The 25,774-nt window shown below is 34.4% G+C and overlaps 1 protein-coding gene across 3 annotated transcripts in view; it reads left to right on the top strand.

Moving 5' to 3' along the window:
* sema5ba (sema domain, seven thrombospondin repeats (type 1 and type 1-like), transmembrane domain (TM) and short cytoplasmic domain, (semaphorin) 5Ba) overlaps window positions 1–25,774 on the top strand; it is a 273,644-nt gene that overhangs the window by 160,436 nt on the left and 87,434 nt on the right. For all 3 annotated transcript variants that reach the window (XM_005167866.6, XM_679287.8, XM_073912922.1), the window contains exons 6-8: window positions 15,660–15,722; window positions 18,863–18,961; window positions 19,047–19,260. In XM_005167866.6, coding sequence (XP_005167923.1) covers window positions 15,660–15,722; window positions 18,863–18,961; window positions 19,047–19,260 — 376 coding nt within the window. The remainder of the gene's footprint in view (window positions 1–15,659; window positions 15,723–18,862; window positions 18,962–19,046; window positions 19,261–25,774) is intronic.

Genomic DNA, 25,774 nt, shown 5'->3' with positions numbered 1-25,774 from the left:
ACACACACACACACACACACACACACGCACACACACACACAAACACACACACACACACAAAACTGTACAAAACATTTTTTTGCATATATATTTTAATGTACATTTAATTTGTAGCATTATAATATATATATATATATATATATATATATATATATATATATATATATATATATATATATATATATATATAAAATACAAATAAACATTTTCTCAAATAAATGCATGCATGTGTGTATTTTACATCTACATATTAAACATACGCATTACACCCACACATATATCATGTCAAAACAAACTTTAATTTTGGATGCCATTAATCGAGATTACTTTAACTAGCACTGCTATAAATTATATAACCTCTGTTTCACACTGTGAAGAAAGTCATACAGCTTTAAAACAAAAGGATGGTGATTAAACAATAATAAAAAGATCACTTCTGTAATAGCATCCGTTACATCTTAATTTTTTTTTTATATCCTTAAACAAGGACTCTTGAATTCACACACATTTGCACCAAAAGATACACTGGTCAGTCTATTTCTTAAATGCAAACATTTGAGACGTATTGACAAGACAGAGGTCTCCGCTCTCTGTCAACAGACAATGTGGTGCGACTGACCGTTCTGAGCTGCCAGCATTGTTTCAGACAGCGCTGTGGTCAAGAGGTGACCGACCTCTTCAGCTGCAGCCAATAAGACCGGAAGAGCCAGACGTGAGCAAATAACAGCTGCAGAACAAGAGCTGTTCAGATTCTGCAATGCTTTTGTTTTGCTTAAGAAATATGTTCAGCGTTCGCAAACACTCTGTGGTGATTATGAAACAGCATCCGGCTCAACAGATGGAAATGCATGAGCACAATGGCGGCTGTTGCTCTCGTTTATTCTAATGATCTGACGGCGCTCTACATATTTCATATTTTGGGATCTCGAGGGAGGGCCGGGGCCTTAGGTGAAGGATGCTCCAGACTGGAGATCAAAATGAAGGAAAGGAAAGCTAAGCGTCTACTCTCTTTGTATTATCACTCAGCGTCTCGCCCAAGGTGCACATTTCAACTCTCTGACCTCGGAGTTTGATGAATCTGGGGCTGATTTCATGCTTCCCTCTCATGATTCATTTCCCTCTGCAATTTGCCCAGATTTAATTATTAATGCAGGTTTTGTCACTGCTGGGCTAATTTGTGACATATAGACACTGTAGGGAGAGACTGGAGCAATGAAAGCCGAGGGAAATGCTTTTTTAAAGGCTAAATGATTTCAGTTGAATTGCAGCAGCCGTTTGTAACTCATTGTTAGGGTTGGTAACAAGAAACTGACAAAGAAAGTTTCATGACAGTTTGCTTTTGTATTATTTATTAAATGCATATTTATATTTGTTTTAATAAAAAACAAGCTTAGATTTGTCCACATGTCAGGTTTTGGACCATATGGGGCATAGCATGTGCATTTGGATATAACTCGACCACACTTTGTTGTTGTTGTTGTTGTTTATTTATTCATTGGCTGGAAATTAGAACTAAATTTAGAAATAGTTTTGAAACAAATATTTGCGCTAAACAAACAAAATTAATTATGTAAGCTATTCAATGTCTGTAAGTACAACACACTTCCTTATCCACGAATAAGAGAAAGTTAAAGTTAAGGCAGATTGGAGGAGGCTCATTCTCATGTTGCAGATGATCTGTTTAACTTTTTTTCACTAGTAAAGTGTTAAGTTTTTCCACTCTTAAAGGGAATGGGAGATTAGACTCTGATTGGTTTATTATCGTTGGTTTATCAACACACCCATAACTCAATAAGAGAATAAGCACAACCCTGTTAAACCATGCGCCACAGCACAGAGTGTATTTTTCCATCCTTTAAATAGCAAAAGTGGATTCGCATATGCCCTTAATGCTTTTGCCCCCTGCACTTCAGACTTTGCACCTAGATCGTTAAAATAGAGCCCTAATGCACATGGTGCAATAGCATTAAGACCCTGTCTGAATCTACTTTTGCCAATTTAAGGATGGAAAATTACACTAGCGCATGGTCTAACAGGGTGTGAGTTATGGGTGTGCATAATGTGCATTAAACCAATCAGATTTCATCTCCCTTTCCCTTTAAGAGCCAGTTGCGTTGCGCCATGGCGCATTTGCTATTTTTCATGACAAACTTTGTAAGAGGAAACACTAAACAGCGGGAAAACAGTTTAACAGAGCATCTGCAGTGTGAGATAAAGAACAAGCTTCCTGCATTCAGCCCCTTTACTTTCTCTTTACTTTACTTTTACTCTTTATTTACTCCTTTACTTTTATGGAAGAAGGAAATTGGGTTGTACACACTCTACTGAAGATATTCATTAGCATATAAATAATTTCATTTGTTAAATGCAAACATTTTTTTCAAAACTATTTCTAAATTCAGTTCTAATTTTTAGCAAACGAATAAGTAAACAGTTATAATGAACTTGAAGTGTGGTCAAAAAAGTTATATCCAAACACACATCCAAACCTTGGCTCAGATGGCGTTTCTGTGTGGAGTTTGCATGTTCTCCCTGTATTCGCCTGGGTTTCCTCCGTGTGCTCCGGTTTCCCCCAAAGTTCAAAGATATGCGGTACAGGTGAATTTGGTAGGCTAAATTGTCTTTAGTGTATGAGTGTGTGTGGATGTTTGGATCGGTTGCGGCTGGAAGGGCATCCGCTGAGTAAAAATGTGCTGGATAAGTTGGCGGTTTATTCCGCTGTCGCAACTCCGGATTAATAAAAGGACAAAGCCGACAAGAAAATGAATGAATGAATTTTCTTTTGACCATCCCTTCTATAGTATATTGTATGAAGTATAAGATGGTATATGTATAAATAGCCTTAGTATATCTATGAATAACTCTTCACAGGTAAATTTTCCCCCTTTTGCTTTAGATATTGGTGCCTTTTCATTCAAAATGTCGTTCTTAAATTAAACTAATCACTCACATACTAACACATGCATTGTTATGCATAAATTTTTCCCCAGTGTTGTAGTGCGACCACATTACTAAACAGTAGCTGACCTGTTTCTTCATTTCTTCTCCTGTTTTTTCCAGCCTAAAGTAAATGCGTTCAGAGGGCACAGCTGTGGAGCTTCCTATTTGCATGTCCTAGGCACACACAGACAGACTTATTCAGGCTCTTCAAGCTCTCTATTTTTTTATTTATTGAATATGGCGTTAAATAATTATTGTGATTTGTATACGCTATACAAGTAAACTTAAACTTTTAATTAATTATTTTAAAATAGTTTTAAAATGGCAAATACTATAAACATTTGTGTCTAGATAAAGTTTGTCTTGAGAGATTTGTCAATGCTAACACAGAGAAGGGAAAAAATGTAAAGCAATATTTTTCAATAGAAAGTGAAAGATTTAAAGTATTTTTTACAAGTACCAATAGCACATTCCCAAAAAATCACATTGTTTTAGGAATTGATGTCAAATCTCAATGCTAAAATCAAAAGTTACACACTTTATTAGCATTTTTGTTTTATTCTACATAAAAAAATATTAAACATATATATTAACACAAGATTTCAAACAGTAAATTGAGGCAATAAAATAGCAATAACATGTTTACTTTGAAATAATAATTAAGTTACAAAATAAGTAAATAAATAAATTAATATTTCTTCTTAATTATATTGGGTTAAAACACCTCTGCTTTGAAATGTAATCATGCTTATTAATATTTAATCAAACACATAAACGTGCAGTCTAATCTGTATCAAAAAATTAAAAGAAGTAAATATTTTGCTTTAAAAAATGTTAGCAATGAAGATGAAGTAAAATTAAGATTCAAACTGAAAAGTACACTTAAAAAAATAATCGTTCAATCTTACAAACAGGTTATTTGCATGTCTTTGGTGACACACACAACATGAGAAAAAAAACCTGCACAAGTCTTATTCATGACCCTCTATTTTTCGTGTGGTGAATATGGCGTTGTGCTGGAATGTGAAGTGAGGGAGATCCAGGGAATGCCGTGGGGGAAGGAGGAGATCTGCGCCCTCTTGTGTAAGATTCTCCAGTCCTGAACAATGAGGCGAAGGTATTGAGAGTCATGTCACATCTCTGAGGGCGGTGGTAAATGGGGATGGAGACGCTTCAATAGGGCATTCTGTTAAAGGACTAAATGGGGCGGTGCCTCGGGTCGCCTTTTGAGGCACACAGGCCTTGAAGATCAGCCAATGAAACCGATAAGGGGGCGGAGCCAGCAGACTTTAATCAGGGGCCTCCTTAATGAGTATGCAAATGACGTTTTCCTCAAGTTTTGGAGGGAAGGGAGCGTTCATGCTAACTCAAGTATTATTAATTGGTGTGTTTGGCTTGTGCTGTGGCAAAGTTGTGAGTTGTTTTTTAGAGAATGTTTTATTTTATTTTATTGAATTTGTTGCAGATTAAAAATGTATATTTTGAGAGATGAATTATGTCAAACCTAGATAGATTATATGTCATTTTATCATTGCATTTTTCATAAATCATTGCATTTATGAATCTCTTGGTTTGCTTCAACCTAAGTTCCGTAGACAATGGGGGTTTCTCAATTCCAAGAATGCAAAGAAGGACTTGCGTTCTTGTGGAGATCGGTTTTGCCAGGTCACCTCAGAAGAACAAACTCGGGAGACCACGAGAACAGAGAACGTGTCCTGTGGGAAATTAGATGCTGCAGTCTTCCTGATGGTCACGTTACCTTCAGGCATCCTTAACCATAAATTATGTAAACATTACAGCATTCATACCACGATTTATTTTTTTTATTTCATTTTTCACAATATATACTATTGATTAAGACTTTACAAATATACGTTGCACAGTACAAATAATACAGATTTTAATACGTATTTTAGCAAAAAAAAAAAAAAAACCTTGATGTGTTTATACCTTTATTAACATTTTCATGGAAATGTTTACTTTATGTTTCACTCTCATGTGTCATTTAAGGAAACTCCTGAGACAAATAAGTTATATCTCTGAACATTAATAATAAACCTGTATAAAATGCTGTTCTTTCCTCTTCCAGTCGCAATGACTTCTGGGACTTCTAGAGTGAGTTTTTAAATTCTCAAGTTTTCAAGTGAGTTTTCAAGTCTGCATCGATGCGACCTTGATATCAAGAACACATCCGAGTACTTTTCCGTGTCCTCCATTCTTTAGGTCTTGAGTTTGAGAAACAGTCAATATCATTGTTATTAGTTTCTTTTTAAATGTTTCGTTTAGTTTCCCTTCTTATTTAAAGCAGCTTTTGTTCCATTTACCTCATCATATTCTCTTTGACAATGTAATAAAACTATTTTGTTGTTCCAAGAATTACAACAGAAAGTGGCCGAAGGTCCTTTCAATACAAAGTTCCTTTTGACTGAATCTTCCTTCTTGTTTTAGTTCAATTTAGACACTTTGACTTTTCAGGATTCACTTATCTTCTTTTTTTGGAAACAACTTAGTAATAATGGTGCCAATTTAAATGCTTATTATTTATTTGTATATCAAATAGTTTTTACTTTTTTATATGTTTTTTTGTTTTGTTTGTTTGCTTAGGCTTTAGACTGCAGGAAGTGTTTCAGGTGAAGTGTGCCACTTATTTTTTGTTTCTTTTTTATGATGTGTTGTACTCTGTGTGATTTATGTATTTCTTAGGGACCCCTTGAAAATGTGTTGGTTCGTCTCTAAGGACTATCCAATTTAATAAATTCAAATTGAAATATTTTTAGTTAAACTTTTTATTAAAATGATTTGCATACATTTTTTTTTATATTTATTACATAAACAAATACATCAAATCAATATAATATAACAAGTTATCATCATTTTTTTATTTCTGTTTTTTTTATTTTATATTATTTTTGTTTTAATTTGATTTTATCTATCTATTTATTAATTTTATTTTTTTTTAAGTTTTTTATTTTATTTTATTGTTTAATTTTTTAAATATAGTTTTTGTTTTATTTTTAATTTAATTTTTTTAATTTAAATTTTTAATTTAATTTAATTTAATTTAATTTAATTTCCTATAGCAGCAACAAATTATATTAAGTCTATTTATTTTAAGTTATTTATTTATTTATTTATTTATTTATTTATTTATTTATTTATTTATTTATTTATTTATTTATTTATTTATCTATCTATCTATCTATTTATCTATTTAATCATTTAGCAAGTTTGGCACAAGACATTTAATGTGAATTGGATGTGGAGCACAAATTAAAAACAGTGACATTCAGTCTTTGTTTTGACAATTACCTGGCATCATTTTTAAAATTTAAGAAATACTTTAGAAAGTACTTAAGCTTTTCATATAAGACTGTATGGATAGAATTAAACTAAAAAAATACAATACTTGGGTAGTTTGCATGACATTTTGAGAAGTATAGTATACTAGAGTGCAGAGGCCTTTAGTAAAAGCTATAGCTATGGAACAAAATCAATGCCTAAAGTCTTGAAATAAAAAGCTTGTTGAATATCACAAACTGAAAAAAATAATACACCGTATTAACAAGTTCTTGCATTTTAATGACTTGAATTCCAGGGTTTGTATTTTTAGGTCCTGAAATTTAACATATCTGTTTATTTAAGCTGTGAATATTTCAACGAAAAATATTTCAAACATGTTTTCATACTTAAAAATTCAATAATTCATATTCAATTTTCAGATTTCACTTACAAAATATTCAATACCCTTTAAAAATACGATGTATAATATTCAAAAGGTCATTTTCAGTTCATTTTATTTCAGTTCTAATATTCGCTTCCATAAATTCAGTGGATCAAATTCGACTGATAAAATTCAACATTACATCCGGGAACTGCAGGAGAAGCAATAGATTGCAGATTGAAGATCGCCAGCTGCTCTAGCTTTCACCAGCAGGTGGAGATGGAATAATGTAAGATTTTTAAACCAGTAAACAGGCGAGAAAAAGGCTAATAAAGGCACAAAAGTAGCATTCAATTTTAATATCAATGCCTTGGACATTATAAATAATAAAAAGTATGAGTAAATGAGGGTTTAGTCATTTATATTTGCCCTTATGTAACGGAAGCGAGCTGGTGATCGCGTAAAGCTCACCCCTCTGATCCAGTGACAGACGTTGTTCTGCAATCTTATCGGAGCTTGTCTCCCATGCCGGCTCGTTACCTGCTCGGACCGGTGCGGTTACTTGCACATAAACCGTCTTTTGATGAATATGATGTTATACATTGTCTATCTTTATTGACTCTTTCTTCCATAGACGCGAAGTATTATATTGACAGCTAAAGAATATAAACGTAAGAGAAACAGGAGAGGAAATATTATAATAATACAAACTAGATAAACATTGACAGGGCTAAGAACAATTACGAACAAAGATTTTCAAAACCAGAGAGATTTTATGAGAATGTCACAAAACAGTTTACTTGGAAATGTTAAACAGAGAGTTCAGGTATGATTTAAGGTTGGTTATGGACGGGGCGTCTGATTTAAAATAATTTAACATGCGAATGCATTAAAGGAGCGTCTTCAGTTATTCACACAGAACCGTCTAATATGGCATAACTATAAGGAGTAATGTTTGCGCTGTTTAAACGCAGCTATGTCAGGATTGGGATAGGTTATACATTTTCATCATTTAAATTATTATTATGATTGTTAATATTATTATTGTATGACATTTTTTTTCTAATTTTTGGGGTTCTGCCATGGTTAAACGTTTGCAAAATGTCTTAGTTGGTCCAGATTATTGTTTTATTGTTATGTAGCCTATAGGCGAGAAAAAGATGTCGCCTGTCGTTTGATAATAGGCAGTTATAACTGACTTTGTTTTTATTAAATGAGAAAACCGTTATTTATAACTTTTCAGCGACCGTTTGTATTTTATGATTAGCAATGTTGATCTTTTTTGCAGTTATTAAACATAAACTTATTTAAACTGGTTTAAACTTAATATAGTTGTCACTTGAGCTAGTTTATTAAGATTAATGTTTAGAATGCGTGGTTTGACATGCGTGGTTGAGGGGTTCCTGCAAAGCAGCTCAATTCATCCTCATGGGGTATTACTGAGCTTTAATCGCCATCTACTGGAGAGAATGTATTTGCTCATTTATTCTATTAACTCTTTTCTGCAAGTGTGGTTTATGATTTCACAAAGTCAAACCATTAATTATGTTTTTATTTTATATTTTGAGATGATCATATTTAAATAAACAATTGCTAGGGTAGCTAATAGTTTCTTTTTTCTTGTTTTTTTAAAAAAATCAGTAGCTTATAAAATCATAATTTTTGCTTGACAAAGTTATTAGTTTAGGATTCTGGATGCATTTTTGCTGTGTTGGAAACTCATAAGCTCACACTAATCAATTATATTATCAGAAATGACAGATAGCCTATAAGAAATCCATTAATATTCATCACTCTTTTTACAATTATACAAGCAATTTCGCGCCGACGTCAGCTCCACTTTCGGAAATGGTAAACAGCGAGGTGTTATTCATATAAGCCCAAGCATGACATATGTCATGATTAATATAATAATCGAACCACTCTTGTAGGCTATTCTTATGCTTGGCCAAATGTCATGACTTTCACTTTCATTTTACATTATTATGCACACGCCCAGATGTCATCTGAAACTTTGGAAGAATTCCTATCATATATTGGCAGCCAACCAGCATCTCTTAATCAGTTTGCTGTGGGGCGCTGGCTCTGACTGGCCACCGGAGCTCGCGGCCACTCGTTCGACTTTGTCGTGAGCAAGCCGCACCGCACATGCATAAAAACGTCAATCACTTCATTCATTCATCAATTCATTCATTTTCCTTCTGCTTCGTCTCTATTTTAGAGGAAAAGCAATAATCTGGACAAACTAAAGACATTTTGCAAACATTTAACCATGGCAGAACCCCAAAAACTAGAAAAAAAGAAGAGAAAGACGATAGCAAAGTGATAGCTAAAAAGGATAAATAGAAATATTAATTTAGAATCACGGATAACTTATTTAAGCGCAATAGCCCAATACATGTCATAAAATAATAATAACAATCATAATTTAAATAATTAAATTATAACCTATCCCAATCCTGACATAGCTGCGTTTAAACAGCGCAAACATTACTCCTTATAGTTATGCCATATTAGACGGTTCTGTGTGAATAACTGAAGACGCTCCTTTAATGCATTCGCATGTTAAATTATTTTAAATCAGACGCCCCGTCCATAACCAACCTTAAATCATACCTGAACTCTCTGTTTAACATTTCCAAGTGAACTGTTTTGTGACATTCTCATAAAATCTCTCTGGTTTTGAAAATCTTTGTTCGTAATTGTTCTTAGCCCTGTCAATGTTTATCTAGTTTGTATTATTATAATATTTCCTCTCCTGTTTCTCTTACGTTTATATTCTTTAGCTGTCAATATAATACTTCGCGTCTATGGAAGAAAGAGTCAATAAAGATAGACAATGTATAACATCATATTCATCAAAAGACGGTTTATGTGCAAGTAACCGCACCGGTCCGAGCAGGTAACGAGCCGGCATGGGAGACAAGCTCCGATAAGATTGCAGAACAACGTCTGTCACTGGATCAGAGGGGTGAGCTTTACGCGATCACCAGCTCGCTTCCGTTACATAAGGGCAAATATAGATGACTAAACCCTCATTTACTCATACTTTTTATTATTTATAATGTCCAAGGCATTGATATTAAAATTGAATGCTACTTTTGTGCCTTTATTAGCCTTTTTCTCGCCTGTTTACTGGTTTAAAAATCTTACATTATTCCATCTCCACCTGCTGGTGAAAGCTAGAGCAGCTGGCGATCTTCAATCTGCAATCTATTGCTTCTCCTGCAGTTCCCGGATGTAATGTTGAATTTTATCAGTCGAATTTGATCCACTGAATTTATGGAAGCGAATATTAGAACTGAAATAAAATGAACTGAAAATGACCTTTTGAATATTATACATCGTATTTTTAAAGGGTATTGAATATTTTGTAAGTGAAATCTGAAAATTGAATATGAATTATTGAATTTTTAAGTATGAAAACGTGTTTGAAATATTTTTCGTTGAAATATTCACAGCTTAAATAAACAGATATGTTAAATTTCAGGACCTAAAAATACAAACCCTGGAATTCAAGTCATTAAAATGCAAGAACTTGTTAATTCGGTGTATTATTTTTTTCAGTTTGTGATATTCAACAAGCTTTTTAATTCAAGACTTTTGGCATTGATTTTGTTCCATATATAGCTATGTAAATGATTTAATTAATCATATTAAATATATCTTTTCTATTTATAATCCATGCGGTTTTTATGAACTTGTATGATTCAGCGATATACACATTTCAGGAATATTTTTGTGTTGTCACTGTATTGTGTGAGCCCTAATTTTAAACCATCTAAAGGATAAAGTGTCTTCTAAATGACACGTAACAAGTGCTTTCCAGTGCCCTGAGGACAGGTGCTGTGTCCCGTGCTATGCTTTTCATCTATAACACTTGTAATGTTCCCTCCAGACAATAGGCTTATCAACAGAAGCCGGCAAACGGGGTAAAATTCTCCACTATCTTGCCCTGTCTTGAGCTCTTATTAGCATTTCCTCAATACTTGAAGTGAATGGAGCACATTTTCTAGCCCAGTGTTGTTTCTGTGCTTCGCTAATTTATGTATAAATAAATCCCAACTATTTTACCCCTCCATGAAAAATTCATGATAGTATTTCATGAGGATGCCAGGGGCAGGGCGCTCAGTGCCGCCACCGTTATTAGAACAGATGAAGTTTGAGTAATTATGCCACAAATAGTGGTGGCGGGTGTGATTTCTGAGCGGGTGCGCATCCATGTCGCATGGCCTCATTAGACCAGTGAGATCTGAGTGTGGAGCCACATTAAGCTGCACTTCTGAACACACATTTCCTTCCCGACAAGCTCTGTAGGCAAAACGGATGCTCATCTGTGATTTCGACATCCTTTATGCCTTTTAGGGAGTTTAACAGATATTCCAAATGAGAAAAAAAGTGCATTTTGGAGTAGTTTGGAAGTGTTTGTTTTTCAAGCATCAAAGGGATGTGAAACTGTCATTGCTTTATCTTATGTCTATGTTTTTATCAAACTCCCCAGTTTAAAAGCAAGATGCAGTGCAGGTTTAGTGTTTGTTTGTTTGTTTGTTTGTTTGTTTGTTTGTTTGTTATCAAACTGCTATTAGATTTTAGATTTTAGAAAATTAGTAAATTATTTTAGCACTTTTTATGTGTTACGTTTAGTTGATTATGTTTGTTTATAAATAATAATACAATTATTATTATTATTATTATTATTATTATTATTATTATTATTATTATTATTATTATTATTCATTCATTCATTTTCTTGTCGGCTTAATCCCTTATTATTATTATTATTATTATTATTATTATTAATATTAGTAGTAGTAGTAGTAGCAGTAGTAGTAGTAGTAATAGTAGTAGTAGCAGCAGCAGTAGTAGTAGTTTTCTTATTTAAAATAGTTATTATTATTTATTGTAGAAATATTTTTAGTTTTATTTTTGCATATAGTTTTTTACAATAAACAGAATGATATTGAATGATAATAACAGTAACTAATTACATGTTTAATAATACATAATAACAAGTTTAAGGTTGAGTTTGTTTGAGATTAAGGTTAAAGTTAAGTTTGAGGTTAAGTTTTGACCTATGCTTGACTTGAGGTTGAGTTTGAGATTGAGTTTGACTTAAGTGTGACTTGAGGTTGAGTTTGAGTTTGATTTGAGGTTGAGTTTGAGTTTAACTAGAGGTTGAGTTTGACTTGAGTTTGATGACAGGTTGCGTTTAAGATTGAGTTTACTTGAGTTTGACTTGAGGTTGAGTTTGAGATCGAGTTTGACGAGTTTGACTTGAGGTTGAGTTTGAGTTTGACTGGAGGTTGAGGTTGACTTGAGTTTGACTTGAGGTTGAGTTTGGGTTTGGCTTGAGGTTGAATTTGAGTTTGACTTGAGGTTGAGTTTGACTTTAGGTTGATGTTTAGTTTGAATTTGACTTGAGGTTGAAGTTTACTTTGAGGTTGACTTGAGGTTGAGGTTGAGTTTGACTTGAGGTTGAGTTTAACTTAGGGTTGAATTTGACTTTTACTTTAGTTTGAGTTTTACTTTAGGTTGAGGTTGAGTTTGACTTTGACTTGAGGTTGAGTTTGACTTGATGTTGAGTTGAGATTGACTTGAGATTAAGATTGAGTTTGAGTTGAACATGAGTTGACTTGAATTTGAGGTTGAGTTTGTCCTGAGTTTGACTTGAGGTTGAGTTAGAGATTGAGTTTGAGCTTGACTTGAGGTTAAGGTAGAGATTGAGTTTGAGTTTGACTTGAGGTTGAGTTTGACTTGAAGTTGAGTTTGAAATTAAGTTTGACTTGAGGTTAAGGTTAAGTTTGACTTGAGTTTTGCTTGATGTTGAGTTGATTTTGACTTGAGTTTGAGATTGAGTATGAATTTGTCTTGAGTTTTATTTGAGTTTGACTTGAGGTTGAGTTTGAGATGGAGTTTGAGATGAGTTCAAGATTGAGATTGAGTTTAACTTGAGTTTGACCTGAGTTTGAGATTGAGCTTGAGTTTGACTTAGGTATGAGGTTATGTTTGACCTAAGTTTGACCTGAGGTTGAGTTAGTGATCGAGTATGACTTGACGTTGAGTTTGACTTGAGGTTGAGATTAAGTTTAAGATTAAGTTTGATTTGAGTTTGAGTTTAACTTGAGTTTGAGGTTGAGTTTGTCCTGAGTTTGACTTGAGGTTGAGTTAAAAGATTGAGTTTGAGCTTGACTTGAGGTTAAGGTAGAGATTGAGTTTGAGTTTGACGAGGTTGAATTGAATTTGACTTAAGGTTGAGTTTGACTTGAAGTTGAGTTTGAGTTTAAGTTTAACTTGAGTTTGACTTGAGTTAGAGATTGAATTTGAGTTTGACTTGACACTGACTTGAGGTTGAATTGAGTTGTTTGTTTTCAATCCAACATATAAAAAAACGACATTCCTCTTAGATATTTATGACTGGGTACTTGAACCATACTGCTGGGGTCATGAGAGTATAAGATAAAACAACTGCTTATTGAACAAACACTTACGTCATTACCACTGCATGTTTTGAATCTATATATTACCTCATCCTCTTTGGCATAACGCTTGTCAAAGATAATTAATCATTCAAAGGTTGAAACCTCCCACCAGTGAAAAGCTCTCCCATCAGCATCCGCCACAGCCTGGTGGAGAGCCACTGGCCCCTCAGCGGTGGCAGGGTCTCCAGCTCCACATTCAAGCCTTCGCCAAACATGGCATACAGTGTGCTTTTCACAGTCTGCCTCTTCTGAAGGGTCTTTGGGAATAGCATTTGTAGGGCTGGCATTGTTCCAGTGTGGTGAGAAGAGAGGGACTGCCGTGGCTAAGGGTCAGGGTTAAGCTGACGGATTCTTCCAGAAAACAGGGGCTCACAGACAAGATGTTAATGACCTGAGCGATGACTCACCACTCAGGCATCCGTCACAAACATGCCTCGGTGCTGAAACACACATGAATGCAAACACAAACAAAAGAGCGCTGGATCGGTGAGGTATTGGGTACCTGACAGCCTTCGTATTGTTAACAACTTAGAATGATGAGAAGGTGGTTTCCTCCAGTAGAAAAAATATTATACGAAATACTGTGAAAAATTCTTTGCTCTGTAAAATTCTTTTCTGAACATCGCGAATTATGTAGCCAGAGGTACGTTTGGCTGCATTTCATTTTTTAAACAAACGCTACCGGGTGGTATGACGCCGTTTCTTTTCACACTTACCGGTTGACCGCTTACCTCCGTGTGGACGGCTTTCCCGCTGCAACTAGTTTGTCCGGTTAACTCTTCGTGTACGTTGGGGGACTTAAGACACCAAGAGGAGTTGACCAAGAGAACAGGGTTCGAGTCCGGGGAAGACCGGTTCCCGAAATTGATTGGTTGGTCGGTCAATCGGTTAGTCAATCAGTCAGTCAAACAGTCAGTCAACAGCGGCCTCTGGTGGGTTTACACGAGAACAGTGGGCACGAATGGCACTCACGAGTGAAATTTGAGAAATTAAAAAGTGCACACAGAGGCCTCTCGTGGATTCGCGAAAACAAAAACTGCATAAATACATACCTCCCAGGACGTATTTCGCTGTCTCCAGAAACGTATATACAACTCTGGCTCTGACCAGAATTTACAGTAATGAACGCGGTTATAAATGTATTAAAACATATGCTTGTTTGTTGTAAAAAAATGTGAATAATAACAAACATACTACTCTGTGCATCTCCTTGATTCCGTGTGCAGACTTGCTGCCATTGTAGAGGGTGTATTCTGGGAAATTTTCATACCCCTTAGTGGTCCTGAAAAATCTCAGCTTCAAGGACTATCTAACACTTTCCCCTTAGCTCTACACCTTCAAGCTAAAGTGAATTAGGACACCCCAATCCATTCACGTCAACACGCAAAACAAAAGGGGTAAGAGGAAGGGCTAGGGGTAGAATTAGGATTTAGCCTTATAGGAACATTATAAACAAGTTTACATTCACAGCTCTTACTAGCTGCCCTCATTTACACTCACCCCCTAAAGTCACCCTTCAACAAGATCTGAAAGGCGCGTTGCAACTGCTATCACACTAGAGAAATTTTCTTTTCATTAAGCCTGACTAATATCCATTTCACTTTTGGAATTAATTATTCACAGCTCAAATTAGTTCAATTTGAGTTCATTTTGCTTTTAATGTTGTACTGTCATTTTTCAACCAGAACAAGAAAATTCTCTACAAGAAAAAGGCCACTTCAATCAAGTCTAAATACAACATTACACACTACTTTTTAATTGGCTTAGTAAAAAAAATCTAGGAAAATCATATTAGGTTACCTAGTTGTTAGTTGCTCTTTTTTATTCTCACTTGTTTTGCTATCTGATCTTCCTTCTTGATGGGTTAGATATTCAGATTCTGACTCACTTAAGCAACAACCTGCAGGTCATGTGAGAGGAAGCTGTGCTATTAATACAGCAAACCAATTACCACCAATTTTATCTGGTTATCCACAATGAAGCTTTTTAGCTGTTCCCGCCAAAATGTGTCACATCGTTAGCATGCCATACAAACAAATGGACTTTATTTAGACCTGTAGTCAATGTCTGAAATGCATCTCAAGCCGAGAGACAAATGTGGAAGTGTTGTGCTTATACAGTAACTGAATAATTTGTGTAAGTGTTTGTGAGTGTGTGCATATTCCCACCTTAAGACAGCAGGCTTGCCGTTTTTTTAAGCGTAGTCTCTATTAGTGTTAGCTGGACACGCAGCTCTAAGGGGGCATAATTGGGCAGGAGAAAATGGAGTGGCTTGTGCTTGTGAAAAAAAAAACACGACGAGGTCTCTGTGCTTGAATGAGACTAGAGGATGGTATTTACATGCAAATTGCATCTGGTCTTCTAACTGTCTAGTTACCTCACCCTTTTAAGCCGCTGGCCCACTTATCATGCTGTTTACACAATAAACACCACAATAAGGTTAATGTCTTTTGATGCATCTGGCTAAATGCAATATTAGCATCAACAGTTGCGTAACCTGGCTCCTTTTATTACAAACAGCTGCTGGGCAACTGTGAATCATGGCAAGTCACTTTTTGGGGTTTATTTTGGTCTCCTAGGCAACGGAATGGGGGCCAGACGAAGACACCAGGAGGTCCTGTCAAAGCAAAGGGAAGACGGAGGTAACTTTAAACCCCCAGGTTCTCTGTTGAATAGGCACATTTCTTTCAAAACGCTGACAGCTCATTGGCTAAAGGGAGCGGTTATTGTTGAGGTTTGTGGGAGGGCAATATGTTCAGCTTACTTATTCAGTATTTTCAAAGCCCAGAGGTCAGTATTTTTTTTTTTGAACATATTACTCTCTGAATGGCAACAGCAAAAATGAAAATCCAATAGCAGAGTCAAGCATTACAGGGAATAGATTTTAAAATCCTTAAAGTGTTCAAGTAAATACTTATATTTAAAAAAAATTAAGAACAGGTTTTAACCAATCCTAAAATGTTTTTCATTTCAAGAGTTTTCTAGTAACTAAGGATGTAAAGGTTTATTTATGAAGCACCTTTCACAGACATTAAGTCACAAAGTGCTTTACAATAAGATAAAACCAGAAAACAGGTAAAAGAACACGTATAAATGAAAGAAAACATATTAAAAACGAGTTACATAATTACAGAAACACTAATACTGTCAATTAAAATCTTAACCAAAGAGATGTGTCTTTAAATAATTTTTAGAAAGCTCAACTTATCCTAGAGTTCTCATTGCTATAAGGAGAGAGTTCCAGAGCCACAGCACAGAAGACACGGTTACCTTTAGTCTTAAGATGAGTTCTGGGAATGGCTAAAAGATCTTTGCCTGAAAACCTCAGAGACCGGCTACATGAGTGACATTTCTGTCATTTCCATAATTTCCCCGATTGATGTGCAGACTTAGACTGAGCTCCTACACACCTTTGGTAAATAGTAGTTCGATTTCTACCTTGATGACCTATGCCAATTCTTCAGACCCATGAAACCCCCAAAAAATTATTATAAAAAAAATTACTTTTGGTTAGGATTTCTTTAAAGAAATCTCATTAAAAAATTCAATAAAAAAAATCTTTACTTGTTTCATTTAAAATCTAATTAAATTTGAAATATAGCATTAAAATGATTTTTAAGGATCATGTGAAACTATTATTATTATTATTATTTATTTATTTATTTTTGCATTAAATAAAAAAGACCTATGTCAATCCTTTGAAAACCCTGAAAAAAATGTTATAAAAAAACTTTTGTTTGGGATTTTTTAAAAGTAATCTCATTAAGAAATCAATCAAAAATCTAAATTTGCTCCGTTTAAAATCAAATTAAATTGGATATATAGCATTCAAATTATTTTAAAGGATTATGTGACACAAAAAGATTTATTAATGGCTGAAAAAATATTTCACAGTATTATTATTATTATTTTAATTATTTGTTTATGTTTGCAATAAATCAAAAAGGACCTATGATATCTTTCAGACCTATGCAAACCCCCCAAAAATAAATAAATAAATAAATAAATAAATAAACTTTTGTTTGGGAATTTTGGGAAAATCAAATTAAATTGGAAATATAGCATTAACATTTCTTTCAGGATTCCTAATAGCAAATTTCCATTTCTGTTTAGCATATCTAAATAACCAAATGATTGGCCAGAAAGTGTTTTCCAACCAGTACGCTAGTAAAACACAAAGTCAACACAAAATTCTGTTTATTTTCTTCACTGTAAACCTCTTTCCTGTCTTATAATTTGACAAAGCTGCCAAAACAGGTATTTTAACAAAATAATTCAATTAAACATTTAACGTAGGGAATTTATATCACAGCAGCCCATTCTCAGTGATACATTTCTATATCATTCTGAAGATAAAAATAATGAACTCTACATGCTGGCATTTTCTTTCCCAAAAAGACTGCATAAATCAGTTGATTCCCTTAGCTGTTAATTTAAGACACATGGCTTCATGCCTCAGCAATGTTAAGGTGCTTCTCACATCCTTTCCGTTTTGAAGCGCTGTCACTTTAACAGTCAGCTGCGCAAAACGGCTGATGCTATGACACACTGATCCAATGTTATATGGGATTATTTTTGGATTGTATTATTACAAATGAAAGCTGAAGTAATCTCAGTTTTTGAAGCTTTAGTGCTCTCACTGGAAATACAGGCTATGAAATGACATGTTAGAATTTTTGTCATAGTAGGATAAAGGACATTTTTATATTGATTTTGAAGTGGTTTTCATTCAGTATGATTGAGCAAGACTTTAAAAACTACCTCAGAGAGAACAGACTTTAATTAAATTTGACAGTCAGGACAGTTTATATGTTTTTGTATGTTTCTATTCATAACATCGTGTGATTGAGGGGGTTTTCAGTGTTGATAGAAGTAGGACATTTTTTCACCAAATTGTCATATTAAAATGATTTTAAACGTTCATGTGAAACTGGAAGATTTAGAAATGGCTGAAAATATATTTTACAATATTATTATTATTATTATTATTATTACTTAATTTATTAGTTTATTTTTTATATTTGTTTTTGTAATTTCTTAATAATTTATAAGCCTATATATTTTTATCAAATAAATTTAGTTTGGAGAGACTTTTAAAAAAATATCAAGAAAATTTCTAACTAAGACCAAGCCTAAAGTTTTGTTTGGGATTTTTTTTAAATACACTGTAAAAAAAATCTGTAATTTTAGCTGGGGTGCTGGTAAAAATAATAAATAGAAAAAAACGTAAAATAGCGGCCGTTAAATTACAGAAATTCACAGAAAATAATAAAAACAAAATAAAAACTATTTCCTTAAATTAAAATGTCTGGTAAATTTCTGTAATTCAGCCTCTGTAATTTTACAGTAAATTTCTGTAATTTAACGACCGTTATTTTCCTTTTTTTTCTAGCACCCAAGCTGCTGAAAATGAATCATAAAATTACAGATTTTTTTCAGTGTAGTCTTATTTGAAGAATTCAAACTAATTTTTTTTTTTGGAAATATGCCATTGGCATTTCTTTAAAGTTCCTTTAAAGGATTTCTGAAGGCAAATTTCCATTTCTGTTTAACCGAATGATTGGCCAGAATTCTAACCCAGTACACTAAATCCACAACCCCCCTTAATTTTCTTTAAATGTCTTTCCTGTCTTTTAATGTGATGGAGCTGCCAAAAGCTGGCCTTTTAACAAAATTATTCAATTAAACATTTAACATGGTGAATTTATGTCACAGCATGCATTTCTATATTTTGAAGATACCGCTGCTATTGTCATACTATAAAATGCCTCTTCCCCTGCAGCTGGAGTGTCAAAACTACATCCGGGTGCTGCTTGTCAACAAGACAGAGGTGGTCACCTGCGGGACAAATGCCTTCCAGCCTCTTTGCATCACCAGAGAGGTGAGCATCTATCAGTTAAATGAGCTGTCTAAACCGGAGCTTTTCTCAAAGTGTGCGTTTGATTCATACCGCATCCTCCTCTCAGGCAGGGAACATGAGCAGAGTGTTGGAGAGGGTGAACGGAGTGGCCCGCTGTCCCTATGACCCCCGTCATAACTCCACAGCGGTGGTGACTGAAAGTGGAGAGCTGTACGCTGCCACGGTCATCGATTTCTCTGGACGGGACCCTGTCATCTACCGCAGCCTTGGAGGAATGCCGCCTTTGCGGACCGCCCAGTACAACTCCAAATGGCTTAATGGTACATTAACCTCATCATCTCTTGTCTGATGGTTTCATATCCGTCAGAGATCGTCTGAAAAGCTTCAACGTTTCTCTTACAGCTCTTTCTTCTTTCTGTCCTAATATGAAGCAATGACAGAACGTTGGTCTTAAAGTGAAAAGTGATTATGAGACTTCGAGTTTGTGTATGCTAATAGCATTACCCAAAGGAAACAGCAATGAGGTTAAGCTGAAAACAAAATGTGCTTTTTGCTTAATTCTCCCAATGACTTGCTGTAAGTCTGAATTTGAAGTATTCTTGCATTTTTTTGTAAATATTAGAAAAACATGACAATGTTCTCAGATTTGCCAAGAGACATAAAACTCAGAACAGAAGAAAAATAAAATAAAAGAGGTTTTAATTTGAGCTATCATGAAGTGAGATGTATTTATTTTTTTATTTTCCTCCAGTATTGCATAAAAAAATGTATATTTTTTTATTTTATTTATTTATTTATTATTATTATTATTATTATTATTATTATTATTATTATTATTATTATTATTATTATTATTATTATTATTACATCTAAGAAAATTGTCTGAGACAAAACTTCATAACTAATTTAGTATTCTGAGTGCCTAAAGAGCAACATTTGAGCAACTACACCCTTGCCTGGTGTTGTGGGTGCTGAAATATACACACAGTTGAATTATACACAGAATTATTAGCCCCTCTGAATTATTAGACTGATTGTTTATTTTTTCCGTGATTTCTGTTTAACGGAGAGCAGATTTTTTTCAACACATTTCTAAACATAATAGTTGTAATAACTCATCTCTAATAACTGATTTATTTTATCTTTGCCATGATGACAGTAAATAATATTTGACTAGATATTCTTTAAAAACCCTTCTATACAGCTTAAAGTGACATTTAAAGGCTTAACTAGGTTAATTAGGTTAACTAGGCAGGTTTGGGTAAAAAGCCAAGTTATTGTATATTGATGGTTTGTTCTGTAGATTATCGAGAAAAAATTTAGCTTAAAGAGGCTAATAATTTTGTCCATAAAATGGTGTTCAAAAAATTAAAACCTGCTTTTATTCTAGCAGAATTAAAACAAATAAGACTTTTTTCCAGAAGAAAAAATATTATCAGACATACTGTGAAAATTTATAGATAGATAATTTTTTTGCAGATACTGCAGATACTATTGAATTATAGTTTGTGGCAATACTTTAAATTACATGTAATTTTAGATATAAAATTAATATCTGTTTATAATAATTTATAAAAATAATGATTTTCATTAATTATGAAAATACATATATATATATATATATATATATATATATATATATATATATATATATATATATATATATATATATATATATATATATATATATATGTGTGTGTGTGTGTGTGTGTGTGTGTGTGTGTGTGTGTGTGTGTGTGTGTGTGTGTGTGTATTAGCATTGATTAATCTTGGAGTCCTTAAAAATATGTTCTAATATGTCTTATTTAAATTAGTTGGCTTAATTGATTTATGGCTTTAAACCAAAGCACAATACTTACAAACCAACTGAACTTCATTTCGAGTAGCAAAACATACTTTATGGTTTTAGTTAATATTAAGAAGCAATTTTTATTCTGACATACTGCAAGTGACTTAGCTAAATTATGTACTAAAGCTTAAACTAAAATGAGAATGTTTATTCTGGCAAAATTGACTTTTTATGTTTTATTTTGGTTAGCTTTAATTTAATTTTAGATGATTTTAGTAATGTTGATAGTGAAGAGGTTCCTCTTACATACTATAAGTTCATCAATATGTGCTTTTTTCCCCTTTCCTTTGGGAAGTAATATTACCATTCAAAAATTCAAGAAAGTCTCTTTGTAACTTCCATTAACATTATTCTGCAATCTGGCTACATGCAGTATTATTTAATAACCATAGTTAATAACCAGAGTGTTTGCTCTGACCTACATTACTGTAGGTGTATATGACGAGTCCCTTCGTGATGCCTAGTCTTAGCTTTAGATGGTTCTTCAGCAAAGAGCAACAAAAGCACAGCTACCCTCTCACAATTGTATCTTTTGTGTCTAGGGCAGAATTTTAGAGCTGCCTTGGCCTGTCAGCAGAGAAACCAGTCAAGCAAAGAGACAAACGAAACTCAGCACACTTCCTGCACAAAGTCAAAAGGTGTCAATAATCTCCCAGCTGCTGACACTGTGCCTTTTCCCAAAGAAAATTCATCCAACACCATTCAAAACAGAAAAGGCAGAAAGTTTGGATGTTGGAGCTGTAAGCCATACAGAGGAGGTGTCAGGGAGTAGTTCTGGTGAAAGAGAAGAGTTAGCAATGGTGGTGCAAGTGTAAGACTGGGCGAAACGGACTAATGTTCAGACATCCAGCAGTGTAATTATTCCTCATGGCCGAGAGAGGGTGAAATTGCAGCTGCAACGCTTCATGTCACCCAGTCGGGCTGTAGTTCCTCTGTAGGTTCACACTGGAGGAGGGAGAAAGACAAAAGAAGTGCACATTCACCTGGGGTTGGAGTTTCATAAAATTGAGAATAAGGGTTATTTTGTGTATATTATGGATGATAATTTCCTCCCATTTTAAACTGCTTAGCTTTTGTAAAATTTGTTAAAGGAATAGTTCAACTAAAAAATGTAATTTACTTACTATTTATTCACCTTTAAGTGGTTTCAAATCTTTATGAGTAAAGAAAATAAAATATATTTTAAAGAAAGTTAAAAACTTGAAACTTTCATAGTGAGAAAAATAAAAACTATGGAAGTCAATAGTCACATATATTTTGTGTTCAACAGAAGAAAGAAAGTCAAACAGATCTGGAACAATTGAATGTTTCCATGGCCATCAGACTTGGTCCTTATTTTATGACAATAGCATGTAAAATAAATTTTTGACTATTTATGTTAATAAAATCAGCACAAAAAGTTTCTAAAAATGTTTAAAATGTATACTAAATTGAACTGTTAAAATCAGTTTTAATTTAACCAGAACTACACCAGCATTATACAAGGTGGGCCATTTATATAGAAACAACTTAATAAAATGGGAATGGTTGGTGATATTAAATTACTGTTTGTGGCAAATTAGTATATGTGAGGGGGCAAACTATTCAAGATGGGTGGTGACCATGGTGGCCATTTCGAAGTCGGCCATCTTGGATCCAACTTTTGTTTTTTCTATAGGGAGAGGGTCATTTGACACATCAAACATACAGGAAATTCACAAGCAAAACAATGATGTGCTTGGTTTTTACGTAACGTTATTATTGTATGAGTTATTTACAAGTTTCTGACCACTTATAATATGTGTTTAATGTGCTGCCCAATTTGTTGGATTGTTAATGCAACACTCTTCTCCCACTCTTCACACACTGATAGCAACACCACAGGAGAAATGCCAGCACAGGCATTCCAGTATCCGTAGTTTCAGGTGCTGCACATCTAGTATCTTCACAAGATAGTGGGGTCATTCTTCATCAATGAAAACCTCAAGGCCACTGGATATTTGAAATTGCTACATGATGATGTGTTTCCCTCTTTATGCACTGAAACTGGCACGTTCCCTGAGTTTTTCCAGAATGATGGTGCACCACCACAATTTGGGTGTCAGGTCCGAGCATTCCTAGATGTACAGTTTGCTGAAAAGTAGATTGGTCATCGTGGGCCAGTTGATTGGCCTCCGAGGTCTTCCAATTTGACCTCCTTGGACTTTTATCTTTGGGGTCATCTAAAGGCAATTGTCTATGGTGTGAAGATACAAGATGTGCAGCACCTGAAACTACTGATACTGGAATCCTGTGCTGGTATTTCTCCCGCGGTGTTGCTATCAGTGTGTGAAGAGTGGGAGAAGAGGGTTGCATTGACAGTCCAACACAATGGGCAGCTCATTGAACACATTTTATAAGGGTTTTATGCCTGATATGCTGGAATGTTCCACTATCTGAATCATTGTTGGCAGGAACCTGCTGAAAAACAGCATTCATGATGAGTCAGGCCCGATTATCTTTTAATCTTTACCTGTTTAAAAAAATATATAAATAAATAAATTAAAATAAATAAATTATGGTTATCCAAAAATGTTTTATCCGTTTTTTCCTCTATTTTCCATCTGTGGTATCTCCTTTGACACAATCTACATAATAAAAGTGCTATAATTATAAAGAGCAAGTGAATTGAGTTAAAATCTGGCCTAAATGTAACTGAAAAATTGTATTTAAGAGGAAAATAAAAACCTCTTATTTAATGTATAGTTGTTTTAGCTATTGTAACATAGTTATTTACCTAATAATAGGTAACAACATTATCAAGATTTCCACCAATAGTTTGCTCTCTCTTCTCAAATACACCTTCATCGCAACTAAAGAAAAACTGCTAACCTTTTCAATCACGTTTCTTAGCTGGATGCGGAATGAATAGAGATGTGAATGGAGGTGTGAATTAAAAACATATTTCACAATGGGGGTCAAAAAAAAAAAGAACAGCATAAACCTCGAGAGTCTATCTGGACTGTTTTTGTAGTGGCCCTGCCAGGTGCTGACTGAATTTTTTTTAACACTGAGCCTGTGTGGGGTCGGACCCAAAGTGAGATGTGATATTGTTTTTTAGCACCACTCTGATTCAATGAGGAATAGCATCATTGCCAACAGCGTGGCTATTAGCACATGCCTCTCTCCTCTGGAGCTTATTGGGACTCGTAATTCACTTTCCAGCTTAGTGTTTTCCCCTGACTGCAGCCCGCAGATAAAAACACACACACGTACAGGGACCCCTGATGGAGTGGCGGTGTGGAAATGAGGCTGTATTTACGCTCGACGTGAAAGAAGGAAAATACCATTTGTCATGTGCGCTCCCTTACAAATCAGCGCACTCGCACCCTGCCCGATGCAGCTATGCAAAATGACTTGATTAATTCATGCAGTCACAGGGAAGTAATTGTTGTAGTGCTGAATGCGTCAGTTTTGGTATTTACTGTGTTTCTCTCAGACCACATTCTTCAGTCTAATAGGTGGAAGTGCAGTTATGATGTTTCATTGCAAATTTAAATGGAAGATATATTTGTTTGACAGCAATCCTCACATGCATTATAGACAGAGACATTTATATTCATTCATTTTCTTTTCGGCTTTATTAATCTGGGGTTGCCACAGGGGAATGAACCGCCAACTTATCCAGCATATGTTTTAAGTAACGGATGCCCTTCCAGCTGCAACCCATCACTGGGAAACAAGACATTTATATATTTTAAATTTCACCCCTTGCAAAATGTTCCTTGGTAGAGGGTGGTGTAGAAGGTTAATGTCAGGGAAATTTTATTCTGCTTTATGTTATAATCATACAGCCCACCAAGCAAGTTTGTGTCTAATAGACTTAAACATTGACAGCTTAACTAAAATTTCAAGAGTTTACAATTATCTGATGATTATTTCTATCTCTGACAGCATTTGAGAGTTTCCTTGGCTGTGTTTTGGATCATTGTCTTTCTTAAACGTCCATTCTGGTTTCATCTTCATAGTCCTGCTAATGTAGATGTTGGACTGAAGCAGCTAATATTAATTTACAATGGCCAAGGGCAGAGGGTTGCTGAAGAACTACTGAGAGATTTCAGCTTCTGTCTGGGCTTTCACTGCCTTTCTACAGCTTTCCTCATGTACTCAATATTTGTTTCCTGTGTCATTTGATTTTATTACACATAACTTGATTTGTAAACTAATTAGATTTGTTTCCATTTCGTTCATATATGCATTTCTTTGGTTGTTATCTATCTATCTATCTATCTATCTATCTATCTATCTATCTATCTATCTATCTATCTATCTATCTATCTATCTATCTATCTATCTATCTATCTATCTATCTATCTATCTATCTATCTATCTATCTATCTATCTATCTATCTATCTATCTATCTATCTATCTATCTATCTATCTATCTATCTATCTATCTATCTATTTGTAATCATTACTATCTAATGTAATCATTTCCACACAATACTATTGTGGTTTGAAATAATTGCAGAATCATATGGGTTGCGTTAATGGTTTTGTGATTCCTACACTTGGTGCAATACACAAAGGTCCAGCTTTGACCAGATCAATCTGACACAATTTGTTTATGCAGATCTAGCAGTAGTAATTTCTTCTGTCCCATGGAGAGTTTTTCTGTGGGCTGTTCCTGGGTCTCTGTCCACTGAGATTTGCTATTTATTGTGTTTAAAATTGAATCAAAAACAGTTATGGCTATTGATGGCTCTCCTGGGCTTCACAGCGTAACAGTAATCTCATTCCCCTAAACTGCTGCGATGGCCCCAGCAGTGATTACAGTCATGCCTATTTACAGGTGAATATCTACAGCTTGCATTACTGGATGAGCTAGGGAATAAACAGGCCTTGGGGGCGAGACATTATTCAGAGTGTGCGATATTAACTCTGACTAATGCAATCCAGACCACCGCCACCTGGTCTGACGGGACAGCTTTGTGTATTGAAAATCATTTTTGCACAGTTTTCTGCT

This window comes from Danio rerio, chromosome 9 (assembly GCF_049306965.1).
Source record: "Danio rerio strain Tuebingen ecotype United States chromosome 9, GRCz12tu, whole genome shotgun sequence".
NCBI classification, from domain to species: Eukaryota; Metazoa; Chordata; class Actinopteri; order Cypriniformes; family Danionidae; genus Danio; species Danio rerio.
Note: the sequence above shows the minus strand (reverse complement) of the source record. Positions and strands in the feature narration are given on the sequence as shown.